The sequence below is a fragment of the Protobothrops mucrosquamatus genome, unplaced genomic scaffold, assembly GCF_001527695.2.
Source record: "Protobothrops mucrosquamatus isolate PMUCROS unplaced genomic scaffold, P.Mucros_1.0 scaffold865, whole genome shotgun sequence".
NCBI classification, from domain to species: domain Eukaryota; kingdom Metazoa; phylum Chordata; class Lepidosauria; order Squamata; family Viperidae; genus Protobothrops; species Protobothrops mucrosquamatus.
Window position 1 is genome coordinate 154,386 of NW_015387120.1, and position 20,793 is coordinate 175,178.

Sequence of the window (20,793 nt, forward strand, 5' to 3'; positions counted from 1 at the left end):
AAGAAGAAGAAGAAGAAGAAGAAGAAGAAGAGGAGGAGGAGGAGGAGGAGGAGGAGGAGGAGGAGGAGGAGGAGGAAGAGGAAGAGGAAGAGGAGGAGAATGAGGGTATTTGAAGTTGTTTTCTGGCGATTGCTTTCGGAGCAATTGTTTCCCCGCCGCTGGCAGTTTTCCTGCTCTGAGTGAGAATTCTGCCTGGGATGCCTTTCAAGGACACTCCTCCCCACCTCAGTTTTTTCTGTCTGGGCATGAAGCCATAGGCCCTCTCTGTTAATGACCTCTGTAATCTCTTTCTTGCTACATTCCTCTCCTTTACCTTCTTTACAACTCAAAGTTCAGATTGCATGACTAAAAGAATGATCCTTGGACAAAAACCAGAATCGAAAGAGGTACGTGATGTTCTAATTTTTTTTTCTCTTTTTCTGTAAGTATAGCTCTAATTCATGCATTACTTCATTGCATTTTTATAGCAAGGATGAAGTTCAGAGTACATTTTACCCTGAATATCAGCCCCACTGGTCTCCCTCTGCAGCCCATAAGGTTCATATCCGGTGTAACACAACACAGTCAGGTAAAGAGCTGAAGAGACAGTATACATTAGGCTGAGTGGCAGTATACAATATGATTTCTCTTAATTTTGGCGGTTTTTCCCTGGCTGAGCATGTAAGGCAGATCCCACGCTTGGCTTACTTCTGATTCAATATATTGCACAAACCTGAAAAATCAAATATCAAGCATGGTTGGTTGTATGAATGCACCCAAATGTTATTAGTCTTGATTTATCCTGCCTCCCTGTGTTTCCCTGAGGGGGACACTTCATTTCCATACACTATCTGACTCTGCTCTGCAGGGTCTTCCTGACAGAACTTATATTCTCAATGTCTTTCCTTCTTTAATGGACTTTTTGAATGGAGCAGAAACATGAAAGAAAGAAAGAAAGAAAGAAAGAGAGAGAGAGAGAGAGAGAGAGAGAGAGAGAGAGAGAGAGAGAGAGAGAGAGAGAGAGAGAGAGAGAGAAAGAAGACAGAGAAAGAAAGAAAGGAAGAAAGAAAGAGAAAGAAAGAAAAAAAGAAAGAAAGAAAGAAAAAAGAAAGAAAGAAAGAAGAAATAAAAAACTCAAAAGAAGCAGGAGATCAACCACATATAAATGGAAGGCAGTGATTTATACATTTTCCCCTTGAACAATCTGAAGATGGTGAACTGTGCTTCACCAGGTGCTTACTTGGTCTTTCAGTCACTTAGATGATGCTTATTAGTATGCCTTGTACCTCTTTCTTCTCTAAGGAGCATGTACTGAAGCACACCAGTGCATGTGCAAGCAAACACAGACATATGCCCTAGGGATTAATCTGAATTTGAATGGAGACAGATTCCACCAAAGTTACAAAGTCGCTGACCCAATGAAAGGACAGGAAATCAAAGTCTTTCCAGGCATGAGCAGCGAACTCAAAAGCTCATCTCGGCACTTTTCACACATCTGGCTCAAATGTTACACTTCCCTCTCCCCTCTCTTCTAAAATCCAGTCATTGTCTTCTTCGCCCCATAAACTTTCTTACCTTCCTTTTGCTCTACTTGTCCAATCTTTAAGAAGAAACTTACCAAAAGATGCGTAGCTTGGCCCAGATGAATGGAAGACAGCAAGATGTGATCCTCAGCGTTGGAAAACCGTGTCCCTGTGCAGCATTCAGAATATCTGGCAGGTTGGGAGAACCATCGCATTCACGTCTTCAGGTGCTGTAACTAATATGATGCAGTCATTCGTTTCCCTCCCTTGGAGTTAAGAGAACTTGTAAACCAGGGAAAAGGCATTTTCAAAGTCTTTACACCCGTCACACCCACGCAACCTCTCGCCAAAGGTGAGTGAACCTTTTCCCCAATCAGAGCTTCTTGGCTGCTTGTCAAAAGGGAGACTCATGATTCTGTCTTGGTCCAGAAAATGCCACACACAGAAAAAGCCATTCCTCTTCTGAAAGTTTTTTCTTTAATTCACACAAATGCCATTATTTCCAGTGACATTGTCCCATGGTCACAAAATGAAAGCATACCACCAGTCCATAGCTAGACACATAATCTCTCCAGTGAGACTTATTTCCACTTCTCTTTTAAGATGCTCCAGAACAAGACACTAGATTTTATTTGACAAAAATCATCTCCATTTCTTTAGACCAGAGGTAGTCAACCTTGGCTCTTTTATGACTCGTGGACTTCAACTCCCAGAATTCCTGAGCCAGCACAGCTGGCTCAGGAATTCTGGGAGTTGAAGTCCACGAGTCATAAAAGAGCCAAGGTTGACTACCCCTGCTTTAGACACATGCTCTCTCTTTCTATCATCTTTCTATCTCTACCTCTATCTCTGCCTACCTTTTTATCGATCCATCCAGTATTTTCCATGGGTGTATGGGTATGTTTGTGTGTCAAATTAATCTGTTTGATGAAAGCAGCACTGTGCCATCACAACAGAATCCCGACTCTTTTTGTACATGTCACCGTGTCCTAGCATGTCCAAAGAATGGAATTGCTTTCATCGTTTTATTTAAAGATGAGTCACCTTGGTGAGATGGGCAGGATAGAAATTTAGTAATAAATAAAATATGAAATAAAGCAATAATCATGTATCTATCTATTGTAAGTCTCTATTGCTAACCCAAATGATGCCAAAATCCTGAAAAGTGCATTGTGAAATCACAGTGCAAGCTTCATTAGTTTGTACTTGCATCGTAAGTGCATAAGGGATAGTTTGCATCATGATGAAGGGGTGATATTTCATCATTTGTCTGCTTCCCAATGAAGTTTTCAGGGTGTGTCCCTCACTCCCATGCCACTCAAAAGCAAAAAATGGATTTTAGCCTTCAAAAAACTGTAATTTTGCATTGCAGTTGCCATCTTAACTTTTTAGACCATTGGCTGCTGGAACTTCAGGCAAGGAGTATGAGTAATTTCATGCCAGTTTCAAGTGGGAAAGATCTGAAGAGAAGCAGAAGGGGATCAAGAGTTGACCACAAGGCTTTCCTTAAAAAAAAACAAAGAAAGGAAGCTGGGCAAAAGAATTCCCCTGCCTTGCTTTTCATGACTTGATTGGACGAGGCACTGTGCAATACAACCCTCAAAGATTATATTATTTTGCCGAATATTATATAGTCTTATTTCTGACTCAAACTGCCAATGGGGTAATTGTGACATCAGCATAGAGATACATATATTCAACAGGCACAATATTCCCCCCCTGATGAGCTTCGTTCTCAGCTCATTTTATCTCCTTCGAGAATACAGGCAGAAGATTATATGCATTTAGATGCATTTCTCCTATTTTTCTCAGATCAGCAATCGGAACCTGCTACGAATTCTGCACTGCATTTCATTATTGCTTGACTAAGCAGCAGGAATCATGCCAAGAACATCTTCGGAGATTTTATTTCTGTCCACTTTTGCCCTTGATATGCCTCAGAAGAAAGTGCAATCTGAATTTAGTATATTTACTTTGGTTTATCAGTCCTTGAAACTGTTCTCTTTGCAGGGTCTTTAACCTAAGCTTTTGGTTACAGAGTAACTAGGCTTGTAATCATATATGCATCACACTCAGTAGCCTGTATGTCTGAGGATAGATGTCTAGGGTCACATCTTTTGACATTAAAAGTTATCTTTAAAAAAAAGAAAAACCTACATTAATTCATTTGTTTCTTTTATTAATTTATAACCTAAGAGACATTGGATTTCTATAATGGAGATAAGCAACAGTTTTGGACTATAGTTTTATAATGCACTCGTAGGTTGCAAGGTAATTTAAAACGATGTCAAAAAGCAGGACCGTTTTTTTTAATGCTTTAAATTACACATAGTTCCCAAAAACCTGCAGCCTGATCATTTTGTTTTATAAAATAATGTAAAAAAGCAGAGATAATAGAATCATACATTTTGCAGTTATTATTCTGGTTCTCAATTCCTTATCTGCACGAAACTTAAAAGCAGGAGTCAGTTTAAAACAGACCTTCAATTTAAATGCAGGCGCACCAAAATTAAACACAGGATAGATTAAATCCTTATAATATCTACCCCTCTTCAAGATTCACCATAATCATCACTGCTACCTATCTAAATCAAAGTAATTTCTTGATGAAGAAACCCTTTCTTAATGAAAAAAATCTAAATGCTGAAAACTATTCCTACAGATTGTTAAGCTTTTAGGAAGAAACAGCAGATATCATGCCCTCTCTCGGCAAGCATTGCCTGTTGAATTTCTGCCTGAAAGGCAATGCAACAGTTGGATACAGCTTTCTCCCTGTTGCAAAGAGGCATTAACACTCCAGCTGGGTTCCCACCATCCTGCTAAACAATGGCAAGTCTTCCGTTTGCAGGCTAAACCCGTTTCCTGCTAACCCTGGTTCGTTTATTTGTGGCTCATTGCATTTATTGGGTGAACAATAGCAACTGGCGCATAATCTTTGTGGGCATCGAGAAAAGAGTCACTACTAGATCAAGCGAGTTGTCTGAACGTGGCTGCTTTGACGCGCAACTGGACAGTCTTCCCTAAGCGAGGCTCCAGAGGTCGCCATGGGTACGGCGAGCCCCCGGTTGCTATGGCTACCCGAGAAGCCCAGGGCGCGAACAATCCCAGAAGCCCTCGCGGCGAGCTCGCCTTGGACTACTACGCTCAGGGATGGAACGTGGGCCGCTCAAACTCTTCTACGTCATCAGGGCGCGACGTCGAACCGATCGCGGAAGCGGCTGCCGGGGCGGCCATGAGCGCGCGGTTCTTGCGAGCCTGGCGGGGCGGGTGGGGCGGGGGCCGCGGGAGGGGCCACGCGACCCCCGCGGGGGAGGCCCCGGGGCGCGAGAAGCCCCCCTGGCGAGTCCTCTTCTTCGGCACCGACCACTTCTCCGCAGAGATCCTCCGAGCGCTCCAGGCCGCCCGGTGGGTCTTCCGGATGGAGGAGCCTTGCCAANTTGAGGGTCACTCCAATCTCGGTGACCCCCCCCACCTCTGCAGCTGTCAGAGGTGTGGACTTCAACTCCCAGAATTCCCCAGCCAGACATGCTGGCTGGGGAATTCTGGGAATTGGAAGTCCACACAGCCCAAAGGTGCTTTTCCAAAAGGCAACTGGACTTTCTTGTTCTGGTTTTTTTTTTTCTAGGGTTGCCAGGTGTCCACTATTTGAGTGGACAGTCCACTTTTTTCACATTATGTTCACTATTTTTTTTCCACAAAATAGTGGACATTTTTTTTATTCAAAAGCTTTACGATGAAATGGTACGTAATCTAAAGCTGTACAGTCTACTTTTTTTTACTACTTAACCCCCCCCCCCCCACCCCCGCTTTTTGGAAGCAGACCTGGCAACCCTATTTTTTTCCCCCTTGAAAACGTCCAGGAAGACTTGAAGTAGCTTCTTGGATGAGAAGCGAAACGTTGTCGAAGAAAAAAAAGAAAAGCGAGAAAGTCCAGCTGCCTTTTGGAAAAGCACCTTTGGGACAAACGTCGCCTGGATGCTTGAGGTAGACAAGAAGTCCACACAACATCTGACAGTTGCTGAGGATGGGAAACAGTGCTGCAAGCAGTTGAGTTGATTCAACGGCGTAAGAGTGCCACAACTGTGCTTGGCTTAATACACCAAAAATCTCCCACTCCCCCTTTATTCTTAAATGAGTTTATGAATGGAGAACAAATGAGATGAATCAATGGGAAGGTCCAGGGATGGGGTGCCACATCTGCAACAGGCGGAAGTCCCTGACCAACCAGCTCCTATCAGCCCAACAGGGTTGAAGTCAGCCAACACATGACTTTAGGCTGAGATGTGAGGAATACTTGCTTTAAATATAGAAATGCCATTAAAACCTAGGTCTGGGTAATGGACAATTTAGGGTTCCCCAGATTTCCAAGTGAATACATAAAGGTTCCTAAGATAAGCACTTTATTGTGATAAAATGCAGTTTCCTGTCTTTCTTTGGGAATCCAGGTATTAAAGTAGCACATTTAATATTTAAGTCTTTTTAAAGGGTGTCCATGTCTTGTTTTTGATCCCTTGCAAAGGCAGAATGCCAAGGCCAGATCACCTTGTGGATCACCTGGAGGTGGTGACCCTGCCACCCAGTCACTCAAAGGTACTTCCTGTGAAGAAGTATGCAGAGCAGTTTCATCTTCCTGTCCACATCTGGCCAGATGTAGGTGCCTGTGAGAATTTTGACGTTGGCGTGGTGGCATCATTTGGACGTCTGCTTAGTGAGGACCTCATCCTAAAGTTCCCCTAGTAAGAATTATCACAAACATCCCCTCCCTACTCATTTTCTTAGCGTATTCCTCACACAACTATTTCTTTTATATTAAAGGAAAGGCTGCCTTCTATAATGTTTGATTATATACAGGGGTGGAAGGGCCAAGTTCCTTATAACAATTCCTGCATAGGTATCTAACTTGTTGTAATGTTTGCAACTTATGTCATCTAGTGGGCAAATTTGCCCATAAATTTACTGATGCTTCTAAAACTAAATTTCCAGTGCAAAGTGTAGGGGGATTGAGGAACCTGTAGCACTGCAAATGTTTCTGAGTTGCAGCTGTCATAAACTATGGCAGAAGAAGCTCAGAATTGCTTTCAGTATTACAGGTTGATACAGTTTCCATGGCCATAGAGTTTTATGGGAGTTATTCAAATCAGGCATCGACCTGACTACTTCTGATCAAGAATGGTAACGATTTCAAGTTCCTACAATTTTTGCCTGGAATTCAGCTAATATATCATTCTCATTTTTCCCTGGCAATGTTTTCTTTTTCACTGTGCTAAAATACTTTGTTTAGTGTTTTTAATAATCTCTTAAGGTTACATTCTTTACTGATTTAGTCATGAACAAGTGCTGATATGCATAATAATCAATGCAGCCGTAAAAACAATATACAGGCACTCCTCATTTAGCAACCACAGTTGGGACCAGCAACTGGGTCTTTATGACAAAGCATTCACTAAGTGAAACCACAACTGTGCTTACAATCTTACTTCAGCTTTCCTTTGCATTGTACACCTGCAAAGGTTGTGATTGCTAGGATTGGTTGCAAAGTTACTTTTTCATCACCTTCATAACTGTGAATATTGTCTAAACAAAGCATTGGCTAAATTAGGACTATCTGTAATTTATTGCAGTTTACCACAAGGTCAAGAAAAACATGCCAGTGCAATAAGCCAGAATTGCAGAGATATCAGTAAAAAAAACACTGTCAAAAATTACTCTTCCCTTCTACACTGCGTTATATATTGTGCTTATTACTTCGTTGAATTTTTAACTAATTGTTTTATCATAAAAACGTCTGGAAGTCACTTTGAAATCCAGCAGTATAAAAATACAATAAATGAAAATGTTACCGAAGTGCAAGTATTGTTCTAATTTCCCAATATTTTGACACAGCGGCATGCTGAATGTCCACCCCAGCTATCTTCCGCGGTGGCGTGGCCCTGCACCAATTGTCCACACCGTGCTTCATGGAGATACAGTAACCGGGGTCACAGTTATGCAGATTAGACCTAAGAGGTACGTTGGCTGTTTCATTCAGCATCCAGTCTGCAAAACACCTGGCTGTGAGAATTATTAAGCAGTGAAACAGCCTGCACTTCTGAAGTTGTGTGTGCTCCATTACTGGAGGTTTTCAAGAAAAGACGGGACATTTTGCCCAAAATGGTTTGAAGATTTCTGCACAAGGCATGAGATTGGACTAGAAGATCTCCAAGGTCTCTTCCAATCCTATGATTCTAAGATCCAAAGCTCATTACTAAAATCCTTTTTTAAATAATTGTATCAATGCTGTTCAGTCTCTCCACTACCTCTTTCTAGGTTTTTTAGATCCCATGTAGAACCTGACAAAAAGCATATCTGCAATATGTTTTATTTCCAGGTTTGATGTGGGTCCAATTATAAAACAAGAAGAATTTGCGGTTCCACCCCGTTGCTCAGCAAAAGAACTGGAGCCATTGTTATCCAAGGAAGGTGCAAACATGGTAAATGAATACCTTTGTTTAATCACCCTTAGCCCGGTGAAAACACTTACGGGAGATACAAATAAATGCCAAAAATGTATTATCAGTTGGAAAGCACCTCTTCTGGGCCCATTGTAATTTTGAATAGTCATTAAGCAACCAGTCTTAAGGATTATCTGAAATAAAATCTGAATTTCTCCCTGAGAACTTAAAAGAAGGTAGAATGCAAAGACTGGTGTTTTTCAAACTTGGCAACTTTAGTGTGTATGGATTGCAGCTCCTAGAATTGCCTAGCCAGGATTGGTGTAAACCATTCTGATAGATTTATAAATGCCTTGCTATACTACAACTGTAATACAATCTGGATAGTTCCTGAAGCTATTTCACTGGTTATAGCCGCCTAAAGTGCAACAAGTCCATAAATTCAATTTCTAGTAGAGGGTTTGAACCTCATAGAATAACATCTGGCTACCTATATCTGACAAATCCTAATAAAGATGAAATGGGTCATGTACTGCCTCTTGGCAACCCCTGTTGATTAGAAGGAGAATCTGTTCTTCATTATACACATTCTGGATTTTTTTTTTTCTCAGCTGATTGCCGTTTTGCAAAACTTACCTGAAAGTTTAACCAAGAAGAAAGAACAACCCAAAGAAGGAGTAACAAACGGTATTTATCGCAAGTTTCATGTGTAGTTTAGATATTAATTAGCTATGATCTGAGCCATTGCTAAGTAAACCGTCGTAATACTTTTTCCATGATTCCCCTGCCTTCCTTTCTCCCTATTAAACTCGAATACTTTGTAATTAAGTTGAAAACTTGGCAGCCAAGGGTTAATTTTGAGAGTGTCAGGGAAGCTGAATGTCCCTTAATTTGAAGAGGGAAGAAGAGGGAACACCTATTACTTTGTCAAGAGAAAGGAATCGCTTCTAAATGTTACTGGGAAAAGAACATTTAAAATGTGTAAAGATGCAGGGCCAAAAGAAGTTGCTTTTCTTTTATTTTCCTCTAAAGCTCCTAAAGTCACTGTTGCAATGAGCTGCATTCAGTGGGAAGGACAGACTGCTGAGCAGATACTAAGGATGCACCGTGCCTTAGGAGCCATGGTAAGATCAGCCTCTCAGAGAAGTGGCTGCTTATCAGCGATACATTTAAATTCAGAAGCAGCTTTTTACAAAAAAAATAATAATATTATTTTCAGCCCTTGGATGAAATCGAGTTGGTGGTGGGAACAGAATTATATATTCTGGAATTAACAGTGTAATTTTTTTTAAAAAAAATAGGCAAATATTGCAGGATTTTTTTTTATTTGATGAATAAAATGAAGTATACATCCAAGTGGGCCCTAAGAATGAGTAAGAAGAGCTTGAGATCCTCTTACTGAATTTTGGGTTCCTTCTCAGAATTTAACTTGGCAAAGACAAAACGCAAATTCTTTTGGTTCTGCTGGGGCTCCTTCCCAGTTAAAATGCAGTTGAAATACAGTATCTGGTAGAGTAGCTTCCTACTTAAACCAAATGCATTTCAGTGTGTAAAATGTTCACCTTTGTCTTGCCTCCGGATCGGGAGGAAAAACAGCCCTGGTTCTTCTAGTCCAGGGGTCTTCAAACTTGGCCCTTTTATGACTTGTGGACTTCAACTCCCAGAATTCCTCAGCCAGGCTTGGGAGTTGAAGTCCACAAGTCATAAAAGGGCCAAGTTTGAACACCCCTATTCTAGTCGGTTAACTTTGACACAAGTGGGAATTAGATTCTATTCTCGCCTGTGTTCTAAGTGAACAAGAATAATTTAACTGAAATATCTGTGACCTTCTGCAACTATATAACTTATACCATGCTGTATGTTTTCAGATGCCTCTAAAGACGCTGTGGATGGGTTCCAGTGTAAAACTATTGGACTTTGAAGAAGAGGAAGTGCTACCAGATTTTACTGGTACTTATGAGAAACCCTTAGCACTCTGATCAAGAGTTATCTTAATAGTGGCAGTGTCTAAATAACAATAGATGGTCTGTGAAACAAAACTGAACACATTTTGACTTCCTCTGTTGCAAATCCTCTTTTTTTCTTGTTGGAATCAGACTGCTCAAGCGTATTCTTCTTTCTAGGAACATTAAAGCCCTTGTCTTTGATCTGTAGAAAAATGTGGCATGAAAAGAATTGCTCTCTGGTTGATACCTACAAAGAAAAGTGAGGAATATTCTTTCGGTTGCCCTCTGTGACAATGTATAGGAAATTGAGACTAGACTAGACTAGACTAGACTAGACTAGACTAGAATAGAATAGAATAGAATAGAATAGAATAGAATAGAATTCAAAATAGAGTAGAATAGAATAGAATATAGAATAGAATTTAGAATAGAATAGAATTCAGAATAGAGTAGAATAGAATGGAATAGAATAGAATAGAGGAATGAAGAATAGAATATAGAATAGAATAGAATAGAATAGAATTCTTTATTGGCTAAGTGTGGTTGGACACACAAGGAATTTGTTTTCGGTGCATAAGCTCTCAGTGTACATACAAGTAATAGTTGTAATTATATGTTCGATCGTTCGTTTTATTTAAGCTAATCAGCCTTCCCCTCGAAGAGTTAACCCAAATATGATTTTCGTAACACTTTGGAACTTGGATTTTACTGTTGCAGAGGCAAGAATGGCCTAACTGTTTATATGTTCTACAGATAAAATTGTAGCCGAGAAAGAGGCAATTCCAGGGTTGGTGTTGTACCACAAACAATTAAAGATCCTGGTGATCCGGTGCAAGGTAAGCTTTTGTGTGTACGTGTGATGTTCTTAGTCCTTTTAAAGGCAAATGGGCTCTCAAAATGTGTGCCGTTTCCATTTCATTGGAGAGACGAGGAAAGAGAATGCCAGTCAAATGCAGCCTGTGTCGCATTTATTTGGTTGCACTGTCCCTCCTCGCAACTGAGAGTAACAAACTGTTAGTACTGAAATCTTATCAACTCAGTCCCCTGGTCTCCTCTGAAGAGTGTCCATAGGTTTTCTAAGTTGCCCTTTACAAATCAAAAATGTGTTTTTTAAATTGGAATCTAACAATGCCAGGATGCTGGATCCCATATTAGACTCCACCTAAGCTTCTTGCAATGGAATCACTCCTGATGGGTTTGCAGATTTTGCTCAGCTTTTTGTATGTGTGGGTGCATTCTCTCCCCTCTTTTCCCTTTCTAGGAAGGTTGGGTTGGAGTCAAAACTATTATACATAAAAAGAAATTGACAGCAACCGACTTCTACAATGGCTACTTACATTCTTGGCCACAGAACAATTCTCAAACGGCTCTCAAGAATTGCCGGTTTCAAACACTCAAGCTGACCCCAGTGAAAAAGAAGTTAAAAGGTTCATTGAGTATGCAGAATAATTCTGATACAATTTTCAGTAATGTGTGAAAGTACCAACTCTGTATGAAGAGGCAAATTGGAAACGTGTGAAATTTGCCCTAGAATTGACTGACAGGAAACATGGAAGAAAATAAATAATGGCAAAGACAATGCTATGCAGATGATATTGTGGAGTGGATAACACAAAGGACTAGTAACCTGAACAGTGTGTTTATCTATTTAAAGCTTCAAAACACTCTCAGCCTTGCAAGTCTGGTTTTTTTCAGGAACTGGATCCATCTTTTTCCAACTTAAAATACAGCTGAGCAGGATTCACTAAGTTAAGGACACTTGTTGTATTCTTGAAGAATAAATGGTTTTTGTACATGTTTGCGTAGGCGTGTCACGCAAATCGTTGCAATGGCTGATATTTTAGAATGCCGACTTGTGTAATATAATGTAGAAATCTGTTCCTAATGCCCTTCAGAATCCAGAATCTCCAAGATGAGAATCCAAGAACTCTTGGTAAGTAAACTTCATTGAAGAAAAGCTAAGAATTGTAGCCAGTGGGGATAGACAAGAGTAGGCACACACGGCTGTACACAGAAGTATTAATTCAGTCCTCACCAACATCTCCTTTTGCAACTTTTTCCTGCCCTATCTAATGGGCTGCCCTTAGTTGCAACGGTTTTTGCAAGGGACAGAGTTGCTACTATGTTGTTTTTCACTTATACCCACAGTCCCTGTTGCAATGAAACACACACACAAACACATACCCATCCAGTGAAAAAGGCAAACTCCTGAACGAGTGGTACCGTGCCTTCAATAACCGTCCTATAATTAGATCTCATTTTCCACCCTCCGGTAATGGCAGTGATGAGATTCAGCCAGTTTGCACCAGCAATATTTTTAAGTATCATATTCTAAAACTGGTGCTGTTTCAGATCAGCAAATTTTAACTCAGAAGGCATTTACTGGTGGCTTGGGCTGAAGTAGAGGGAGCCATTCCTATTGGCAGATACGTAGCCAGGTGAAAGCATTTGCAAAACATTTAAAAAAATAAAGCACGTAAATTTATCGTCTTTAATTTTATTGCTGAATTCAAGAATTTCTTTCAGGCAGTAAGTCATCAATGCTGCGCCTTTCAACTTGTTAAGCCAAAGCCAAAGAAATAGCATTGTGGTTTAACATACTGTGCAAACCCAACCAATGGTGGTTTATTCAATATAAAACAAGTTTAGCATCCCGTTGAGGAGAATCCAGCCCTAGAGGTGCTGTGATTCCCCAGAAATGGCTTTTAATACCCCAAATGCAAATGACTCAATTTTATACAGGTATTATTAGCTACCAGCTGCCTATTTTTTTTAAAGAAACGTATAATTTGAATGCCTCTAGTCTGGTACAGCTAATCCTCAAGACAGCTGCGGCCAGAATTTCTACTGCTAAGTAAAGCAGTTGTTAAGTGTACACATCCGATTTTAGGACTTTTTTGCCATGCTTATTCAATTCACTGCAGTTGCTTAGTGAATCACATGATCAATAAGTGCGTCCAGCCTCCCCCCCCCCTTTGATTTTGTTGTTGGAATCCAGTGGCAGGGTCGCAAATGGCGATCATGTGATTCCCGGGTGCTACAATCGTAAATACATGTCGGTTGCCAAGCGCTTGAATTTTACTCACACGATTGAGGATGCTGCTACAGTCGTAAGTGCAAGGACTTGTCAGGACCGTTGTAACTTTGGCCGCTAAATGAATGGTTGTAAGTTAAAGACTCCCCGTCTCTTCCTGGTATGAGGGAACAACTTCCATGCTACTTGGGAATTAATATGATGGAAGTCAACACACCTGGATGGTGCCAGAAGGGGAAACCTAGTCTGATTCATCATTGGCTCTTTGAAGATGCTTCTTGCATGTCTCTGAGGACCCCTGAAGGCCAATGAAATACCGTGAAGGACATGCAAAACCTTCCCATATCCATCAATATTGGCAAGGATTATCTGCTTTTTTTCTTTCTTTCTTTCTTTTACTTGCTTGTTTTTTTTCTTTTCTTTGTATATATTTCTTATTGCATGTGCAAAACCGTTTAATAAAAACTCTTCTTAAAAACTAGTGGGAAGGATGTGTGTTGTCATACGGGCTCGTCTCTAGTTCATGAATTAACAGGTGGGCCTGGGCTTCTCACATGCTGCTCTTCAGGAGCAAGGGGTACCAAAGCTTACTGGACTTTTTGTGTGACTCTAACCAGAGGAATTTCACTTCGTCTTCTTACTCCAGTTCTCTCTCTAGAAGGGCTTGCTGGAAACCTGCTGGGCACGTTCCGTAGAGACTGGAACACATTTTCTCGAGTGTCTTTTTCGTGACAATTGAACGTTAATGCTATGCCCACGTTGCTCTTCATAATTCTTGAAGAGCTATCAGATGTCCCATCAAAACATCGTCCCAGAGCTATTTCTTTGGCTGTCCGAGGATCTTGATCAGTCACGGTATAGATCCCATAGTTGTGACCAAGCGGATCGAGAGGAGCCAACATAGTATATTGGCTGGAGTCATTATTCACTGCAACTGGGAGGTGGTTTACCAGATATTCATGCAACATGTTGTTCACATTTTCCCTGTAACAGCTGCCCTGGGGGATGATCTTCACCAGCGTCCGATCAACACGTTCTTGGTCATACAGCATGCCACTGCACTTGAATTCTAGACACGCCGTTGAAAGGTTAGGATGGTCCAGAGCACGGATGCTCCTCACATCTCTGATGCCATACAACTGGCCGACAGTCCATGGATGGGTGCCCCCTGTGTTGCGAGATCTCACAATCACTTCAAGGGGCCCGTTGATCCTCACTTTAATATAACACGCCCTGAATTCCATTGGCTTGGGCCACCAAGCCAAGTAATCTTCTGTCCAGTTCACAGGATCATTTTCATTAAAAGGAATGGTGTTGTAGTCATATTTGTCTCCTTCCACTCTGTAAAACCTGAAGTGAGCTGCAGTGGGGAGAGCAACTTCACATTCGTATAGCTTTTCATATGGATATATGGGGCCGTTACCCTCTTCAGCGATGTTGGGAGTAGGCTTGGCCACGCTGATCCTGAATGCCGTTTTTTTCACGTTGGGATCCAGATGATCTGTTCTCCTGTACTTGAGCTTGTTGAGGTACGGTTGTGGCACTCCCACAGCGAAAGGGTTAAGCCGGGGAGAGGAGGCAACCGCTTCAAGTTCTTCTGCCCCGAGACTAGCCATGACGTAGGCACTATAGGCCTCTGGATTTTGGTCATCACAGAAAGCTGGGACACAAACGCCACTAGAGCCAGTGACGGCACTGTCAAAGCGTCCCCAAGCTCTAGGGTTGGTAGAATATCCTGGGGTTGGTTCTAAGTTGATAACAGAAACAACCACACCGGCAACCTGTTCACTGGGCAGGTATCTCTCGCTTCGGTAAGCACGCACCTTGATGTAGCACCGTCTGTTTTCAGGAACATCCAAGTTGAAAAGCCTCCTTTCTCGTATCTCCATGTTGCCCACCAGAAATGTCCTCTCCTCTCTCTTTCCACGCCTGCTGTGGTCCAGTTCAAAATCCCCTTCTTCCTCCCACAAACCTGTTTGCGGATTCAGAGACCAAAGTTTCATCCCTTGCAGATGTTCCGGCATCTGGATCTGAGCAGAGTCCAGGTGGATCTTCACTTGGCCCGCATTGAGTGGCTCTGTGGCCGTTTCGTCCGTGAAGTCCATAGAAAACATGCCGTACGTCCGCAGAGGAAGCATGTCCCCTTCAGCATCTACAAAATTCAAGTCAGACTGTGCCGTGGCTGCACTGGAGACATTTCTGGGGTCCAGGAAAGTCACGCTGGCTTTCACTTTCCCGGCGTAGAGTTCTCCGTTCAGTCTGTAAAACGTATTGGGAGGGATTTCAAGTTCAGCTACTGGATCTTCTCCCTCCATTTCTCCCAAGGAAATCATATTGGTCTCCGTGGATTCTAGTGTGACCGGTGGTTTTTTCCTTAACATCCTGATCTCGTGGAAAACCGCCCCGCCATTTTTGTTGAACGGCAACACTTTGGTTGTGTTTACAAACTTCTGCAGGCGGTCCACAAAGGTGAGGACCAGTCTCTCGGTGTTTGGGGGCACTTGCACAGAAAAGGTGCCCTTATAGCCCGTCATGCTGATCCTGTTGTTCCCCATATAGATATGACCAAACCGCAGGGGCTCTCCCGTATCAGAAGCCACAGCTCTTCCTCGCACAGTGACCTTGACCTCGGTGCACTTCTGGCAGCCACACTCCACGGTCACCTTGACGGGAAGTGTGTAGCCGGCACAGGGGATTTCTCGCGTTTCCATCTTGGAGACCCCACAACAGTAAGCAATAGTGTCCTTGCACCAGAAAGCCTCGCGTAACATCCCGGAGCATGTAGTGGGTGAACATCTTCCAACGTCGTAATAGAAAGAAGGACTGGTTGAGTTCTGAACGCAATCGTGGGGCAGTCGGATAAGATAACTCTCAGGCCTGGAGTCGCAGGCTGCTTCGTTCTTTGCTGTTAAAACCAATTCCATATGTTACTATCAAGTTGTGGCCATTCCACTGGTAGAGTTGTCTTAAAGCAGGGACAGGCCACCTTTTGATTGGTGGTATGTAACTTTTTACAAAGATCACATTACGGAACAGGAGGAACCTGCAAGTGGGCAACTTCATGCACTGAGGTGAGACCAGGACTTTCTGATTTTTCTAGAGGGAGTAATGGGCATCTTGATTTTTTTACCCCACTCAAAAAAAATGCTAAGCTATTTTTTTCCCCAATTTATGCACGTGCATGTGTGCATGCTGACCTACCTTCACAGCCCTATTGGTCCAGCCCTCCACAACAGTCCCGGTTTCCCATGCGGCCCCTTGGAAGAATTGATTGCCCGCCCCTGACCTATTTCTTGGTCCATCTGAGGTCATCCCCCAAACAGCTCACCTATGAGAGAAAGCCTTGTGCTTTGAGACTTGACCGAACCGGCTTCATTGCTGGTCTTACAAAAATACCGTCCGGCTTGGTTCATCTTCAGATTCTTCAAAATCAAGTTGCTTTTATATTTATAGAGGGCAGGGTCCAGCAGCGTATCGTTGTGGAACCTATAAGAAACATCAGAGGGACAACTCAGAAACAAAACTCTCTTGTTTCTAGGTGTCTAGAGCAGAGCAGTTGTAGAATTATTTTCCATTATTCCAACCTGGAATAATCCATTTAGCAACCATTCCAAGTTACAAGAGCACTGAAAAACAGTGACCAACAATCCGTCCTTGCGCTTAACCACCATGGCAGCACTCCCTGCAGTCATGCGATTTCCTCCTGCAACCCCATTTTATTTTCTTACCACAAATATCTGCCAGGGGGTGGATTTCCAGTGGCATGACAACAGAACGACACACTCTGACCTTCTCTTCTCGCCTTGTTTTCTGGGTGCGTCGTCACGTATGGTTTTTCTGAAAGAGAAAAGCATTTGAACCCTCACCAGTTGGAATGGCCAAGTTTGGCTGACCTCCATATTTCCTTCTTATCCGGAAGAGCCTCTGAGATGGACATATGGCACTATTGCCAATCTCAACCCCTTACAGAATTACAGATTTCAGTGCCTAGAACTGCCCACCAGCGTGATCTTTGCTGAGAATTAGGGAGCTGAAGTCCACATATCGACGTGGGATCCAGGTTGGGGAAGGTTGACGCGATTCAATTGGCAGATGAATCTTGCTTCATATAAAGGCAGCAAACATATCTAAAAGTCCTTCCTCCTCTTTTTTTTTTTTCTCAACAAAGTCAACAACCTTGTGAGATGGGTTGGGCTGAGACAAAGAGATTTTGACAGATCTCTCTGCTGTTAGAGCATAGAACATAGATTAATTAAGAATAACAGAATAATGAAGTTGGAAGGAACCTTGGAGATCTTCTAATTCAATCATCTGCTCAAGCAGGTGACCCTATATTATTCTGGACAATTGACCATTCAGTCTCTTCTTGAAAACCTCCAGTGATGGAGCATCCATAACTTCTGGAGGTGGGCCGTTCCAGTGATTAATTGATCTCACTGTCAAGAAATTTCTCCTTAGTTCTAGGTCAAAGCTCTCTTTAATGAACTTCCACCCGTTACTTCTTGTCCTGACCTCTTGTGCTTTGGAAAATAAAATAAAATCTCCTCTGTGACAGCCACTCAAGTATTGGAAGACTGCTATCATATCACCCCTAGTCCCTCTCTTCTGCATAATCATGACACATGAGTATGCACTGTGGGGGCAATCTTGATTACACATGTTCTGTAGAAGATGTGGTGGTCATGCACGATGGTTAGAGCTAAGGTGGCGCAGTGGTTAGAATGCAGTACTGCAGGCTACTTTTGCTGACTGCCGGCTGCCAGCAGTTTGGCCGTTCGATTCTCACCGGCTCAAGGTTGACTCAGCCTTCCATCCTTCTGAGGCCGGTAAAATGAGGACCCAGATTGTTGGGGGAGGGCATATGCTGACTCTGTAAACCACTTAGAGAGGGCTGTAAAGCACTGTGAAGCGGTATATAAGTCTAAGTGCTATTGCTATTACAATCCTGTGGAACCCCAGGACTCATGAAATCTCTTCTGCCACTGAATTGGGACCCAACGATTCCTTACCTGCTCTTTTCAAGTAGATATGAACGGCCGAGTAATTTTCAGCGCTCTCTGACAAAGTGATCACATCTGTCGTGTACTTGGGTTTTTTAATTTGCAGCGTGGTTTTTCCATCAGGGCACAGGCCAGGAACTTCAAATGCCCCGTTGTGGTCTGACTCTGTTAAGAACTTTGATGGCTTCGCTTGCAGATAGAGGCGGGCTCCAACTGCCGGGGCACCATCTTGAAGGGAAACGGTGCCACGGAGTAAATGCTCTTGGCAGAAACATGCACTGCAGTCGGCATTCTCCCAACCCCTGGAGCAAGTCATGTTGCAAACTGAAATGTGGAAGAAAAGCATGAGTTACTCCAGATTATTATATATACATATATTTGTCTCTTTCTCTCTAAAATCAAGCAGACGAGGAGGAAGAGCAAACAAACCAGTCATTTTTCACCAGTGAATCTTCTAGAAGGGGTTTTTTTTTCTAAACCTCACAAAAATTCGCAAAAGGTCTCAGCAACTCTGCAAGTATAATCAGTGCTGAGCTAGAAGGGAGATGACATTCAGAAATATCTAGAGAGCCACAGGTTCTCTATCTTCGGATGAATTGTTTAGCTTAGTGCAGGGGTCTCCAACCTTGGCCCCTGGCTGAGGAATTCTGGGAGTTGAAGTCCACACGTGGTAAAGGGGCCAAGGTTGGAGACACCTGGCTTAGTGTTTCTCAGCCACTTTTAAGATATGCAGACCTTTAGATGCCCTGGCTCCACACATCTTGCTAAACTCAATTTCACAGTCACCAAGTTCTTAGAAAATACCTGTGCAAGGGGGTCCCAGACAACCCCTCTCTTCCTCGCTGATGGCCTTGCAGCGTGGATCCATGAAAGTATCTGCAAGGCACGTCCTTCTCCGACTCTGCACCCCAGCTTGGTCACATTTTCCAGAACAGGGGCTCCATGTTGACCACGAAGACCAAACTGATTTGGAATGGCCAGCCAAAGAGCCTGGGAAGGAGACACAAGCCAGCAGCTCTCTTAAGAGGTTGAGCAAAATGAGTCGGAGAAGACTTGAAAAGGAAGTGCTAGAACTAAATGACCTTCTTCTTGTGGAGTGAAGAATCTGGTGATTAAGTAAATGTTTCATTACCCAGCTAGGTAACGTCATCAGTGCTAGAAGGCAAACCCCACTGTCTTCTAGCACTGATGATGTTACCTAGTTGGATCATGAAACGTCTGCAAGAAAGCAACCAAGCTCAAGAAGAGCACCAAGGCCTCCACTAGGATCTTCCTCCTAAAATGCTGCTCCCCCATTGTCCTCCCATAGATCCCTTGCATCAACATCCCATAGTATTGCCTTTCTTATTACTTGCACCCCCTCCTGAAAAATATTCTATTCTATTCTATTCTATTCTATTCTATTCTATTCTATTCTATTCTATTCTATTCTATTCTATTCTATTCTATTCTATTCTATTCTATTCTATTCTATTATTCTATTCTATTCTATTCTATTCTATTCTATTCTATTCTTACCTGGAGGACAGAGAAAACGCACGGCATAATTGAAGCATGTTTGCCCCAGGGGCTGCTCCTTATTCAGGCACCAGAACCCTTCATGGACACTGGAGTGGACCACCTGGCCCGAACTGGCCGCGGGGACCCAGTCGGTGGTCCGGGCTTCAAGCCGGATGGGTCTTGGACACACCCTGCTTCGGTAATAGAAGTGAATGGCATCCAGGCGCTCGTAATCCCCGTTCCCTCCGGGATGATCAATGTTGAACCAGCTGGTCCACATTTCTCGGTCTGAAGAAGGGAGAAAGATGAGCTGCAAATTGTACGGCCACAGAAAGGGGAATGGTCACCTTTATCAAGTAGACCAGACAGGAAACACGGCCATAGTACAGGCAGTCCTTGACTTGCAATCGTTTGTTTAGTGACTGTTCGAAATTAGAGTGGCACTGGAAAAAGGTTCCCCATTTCCATTAAAACATACAAAGAACGGCTGCGGGACTTGAGTTTGGCTAGTCTAAAGAAAAGAAGAAATAGCCATGTTCCAATATTTTGAGAGGCTGCCACAAAGAAGAGGGGGTCCCGTTATTGACCTCGATTGTGGTTGTAAGTCAAGGATTACCTTTAGCTAACTTTACTTTATTGTAATGTTACATTAATAGAACCTTGCAAGCATGCAGTTCTCCCACCATCTCCTTTACAGTCGAAGAAACGAGGGAAGGTCCCTTATGAGCTTCTTGTCCCACCTACTATCCAATTTCCTGGAATTTCTGTTTTTGCCACACTGATTTCAAGCACTAAAGGTAGCGGAGAAAGAATCATAAGATAAGATAACCTTTATTGTCATTTTTTACTATTGAGCACACTGGCCCATGTCAAAAATGAAATTCTATATATATACATCCCATACATATATATACGTATAAATATTAATCATTTTGAATACATAACGGAAAGAGGAAACTTGAGAGTTCACGAGGTTCATGTTATATGGAACAAAACTGTCATTGAATCTGGATGTTCTGCTTCAGATACCACGGAGCCCCCTCCTCCCAGAAAGTAACAAGGAAAACAGGTCGTGAAGAGGATGTGTAGCATCCCAGACAATCTTGTGGACCTTGCTGAAGCATCGCTTATACGCCATGTCCTGGAGAGAAGGGAGTGAACTGCTAATAACCTTTTCTGCTGTCCTCACCACTCTCTGCACCACCTTCCTGTCTGAAGCAGTGATGCTTCCAAACCAGACTGAGATGCTGTATGACAGGATGCCCTCTATAGAAAGTGGTAAGGACAGGGGAAGGAAGATGTGCTTTTCTCATGCGACACAGAAAATGCAGGCGCTGCTGTGTCTGCTTCACCAGTGTCTCGCTGTTGAGTATCTACATA

General features: G+C 42.7%; 2 protein-coding genes across 2 annotated transcripts; one reads left to right on the forward strand and one right to left on the reverse strand.

The window, feature by feature from the left end:
• Window positions 1-6,026: 6,026 nt before the first annotated feature.
• MTFMT (mitochondrial methionyl-tRNA formyltransferase) lies at window positions 6,027-11,748 on the forward strand. Its single transcript, XM_015819166.2, has 8 exons — window positions 6,027-6,238; window positions 7,386-7,508; window positions 7,870-7,972; window positions 8,545-8,620; window positions 8,966-9,057; window positions 9,802-9,883; window positions 10,633-10,715; window positions 11,141-11,748. The coding sequence occupies exons 1-8, from the start codon at window positions 6,027-6,029 to the stop codon at window positions 11,354-11,356; spliced, it is 987 nt and encodes a 328-aa protein (XP_015674652.2). The 3' UTR covers window positions 11,357-11,748.
• Window positions 11,749-13,333: 1,585 nt separating this feature from the next.
• CILP (cartilage intermediate layer protein) lies at window positions 13,334-19,693 on the reverse strand. Its single transcript, XM_015819160.1, has 6 exons — window positions 19,432-19,693; window positions 18,718-18,903; window positions 17,923-18,237; window positions 16,642-16,750; window positions 16,242-16,399; window positions 13,334-15,818 (listed from the first exon to the last, which is right to left on the reverse strand). Exons 1-6 carry the CDS (start codon window positions 19,691-19,693, stop codon window positions 13,501-13,503), a joined length of 3,348 nt encoding a protein of 1,115 aa, XP_015674646.1. The 3' UTR covers window positions 13,334-13,500.
• Window positions 19,694-20,793: the final 1,100 nt, after the last annotated feature.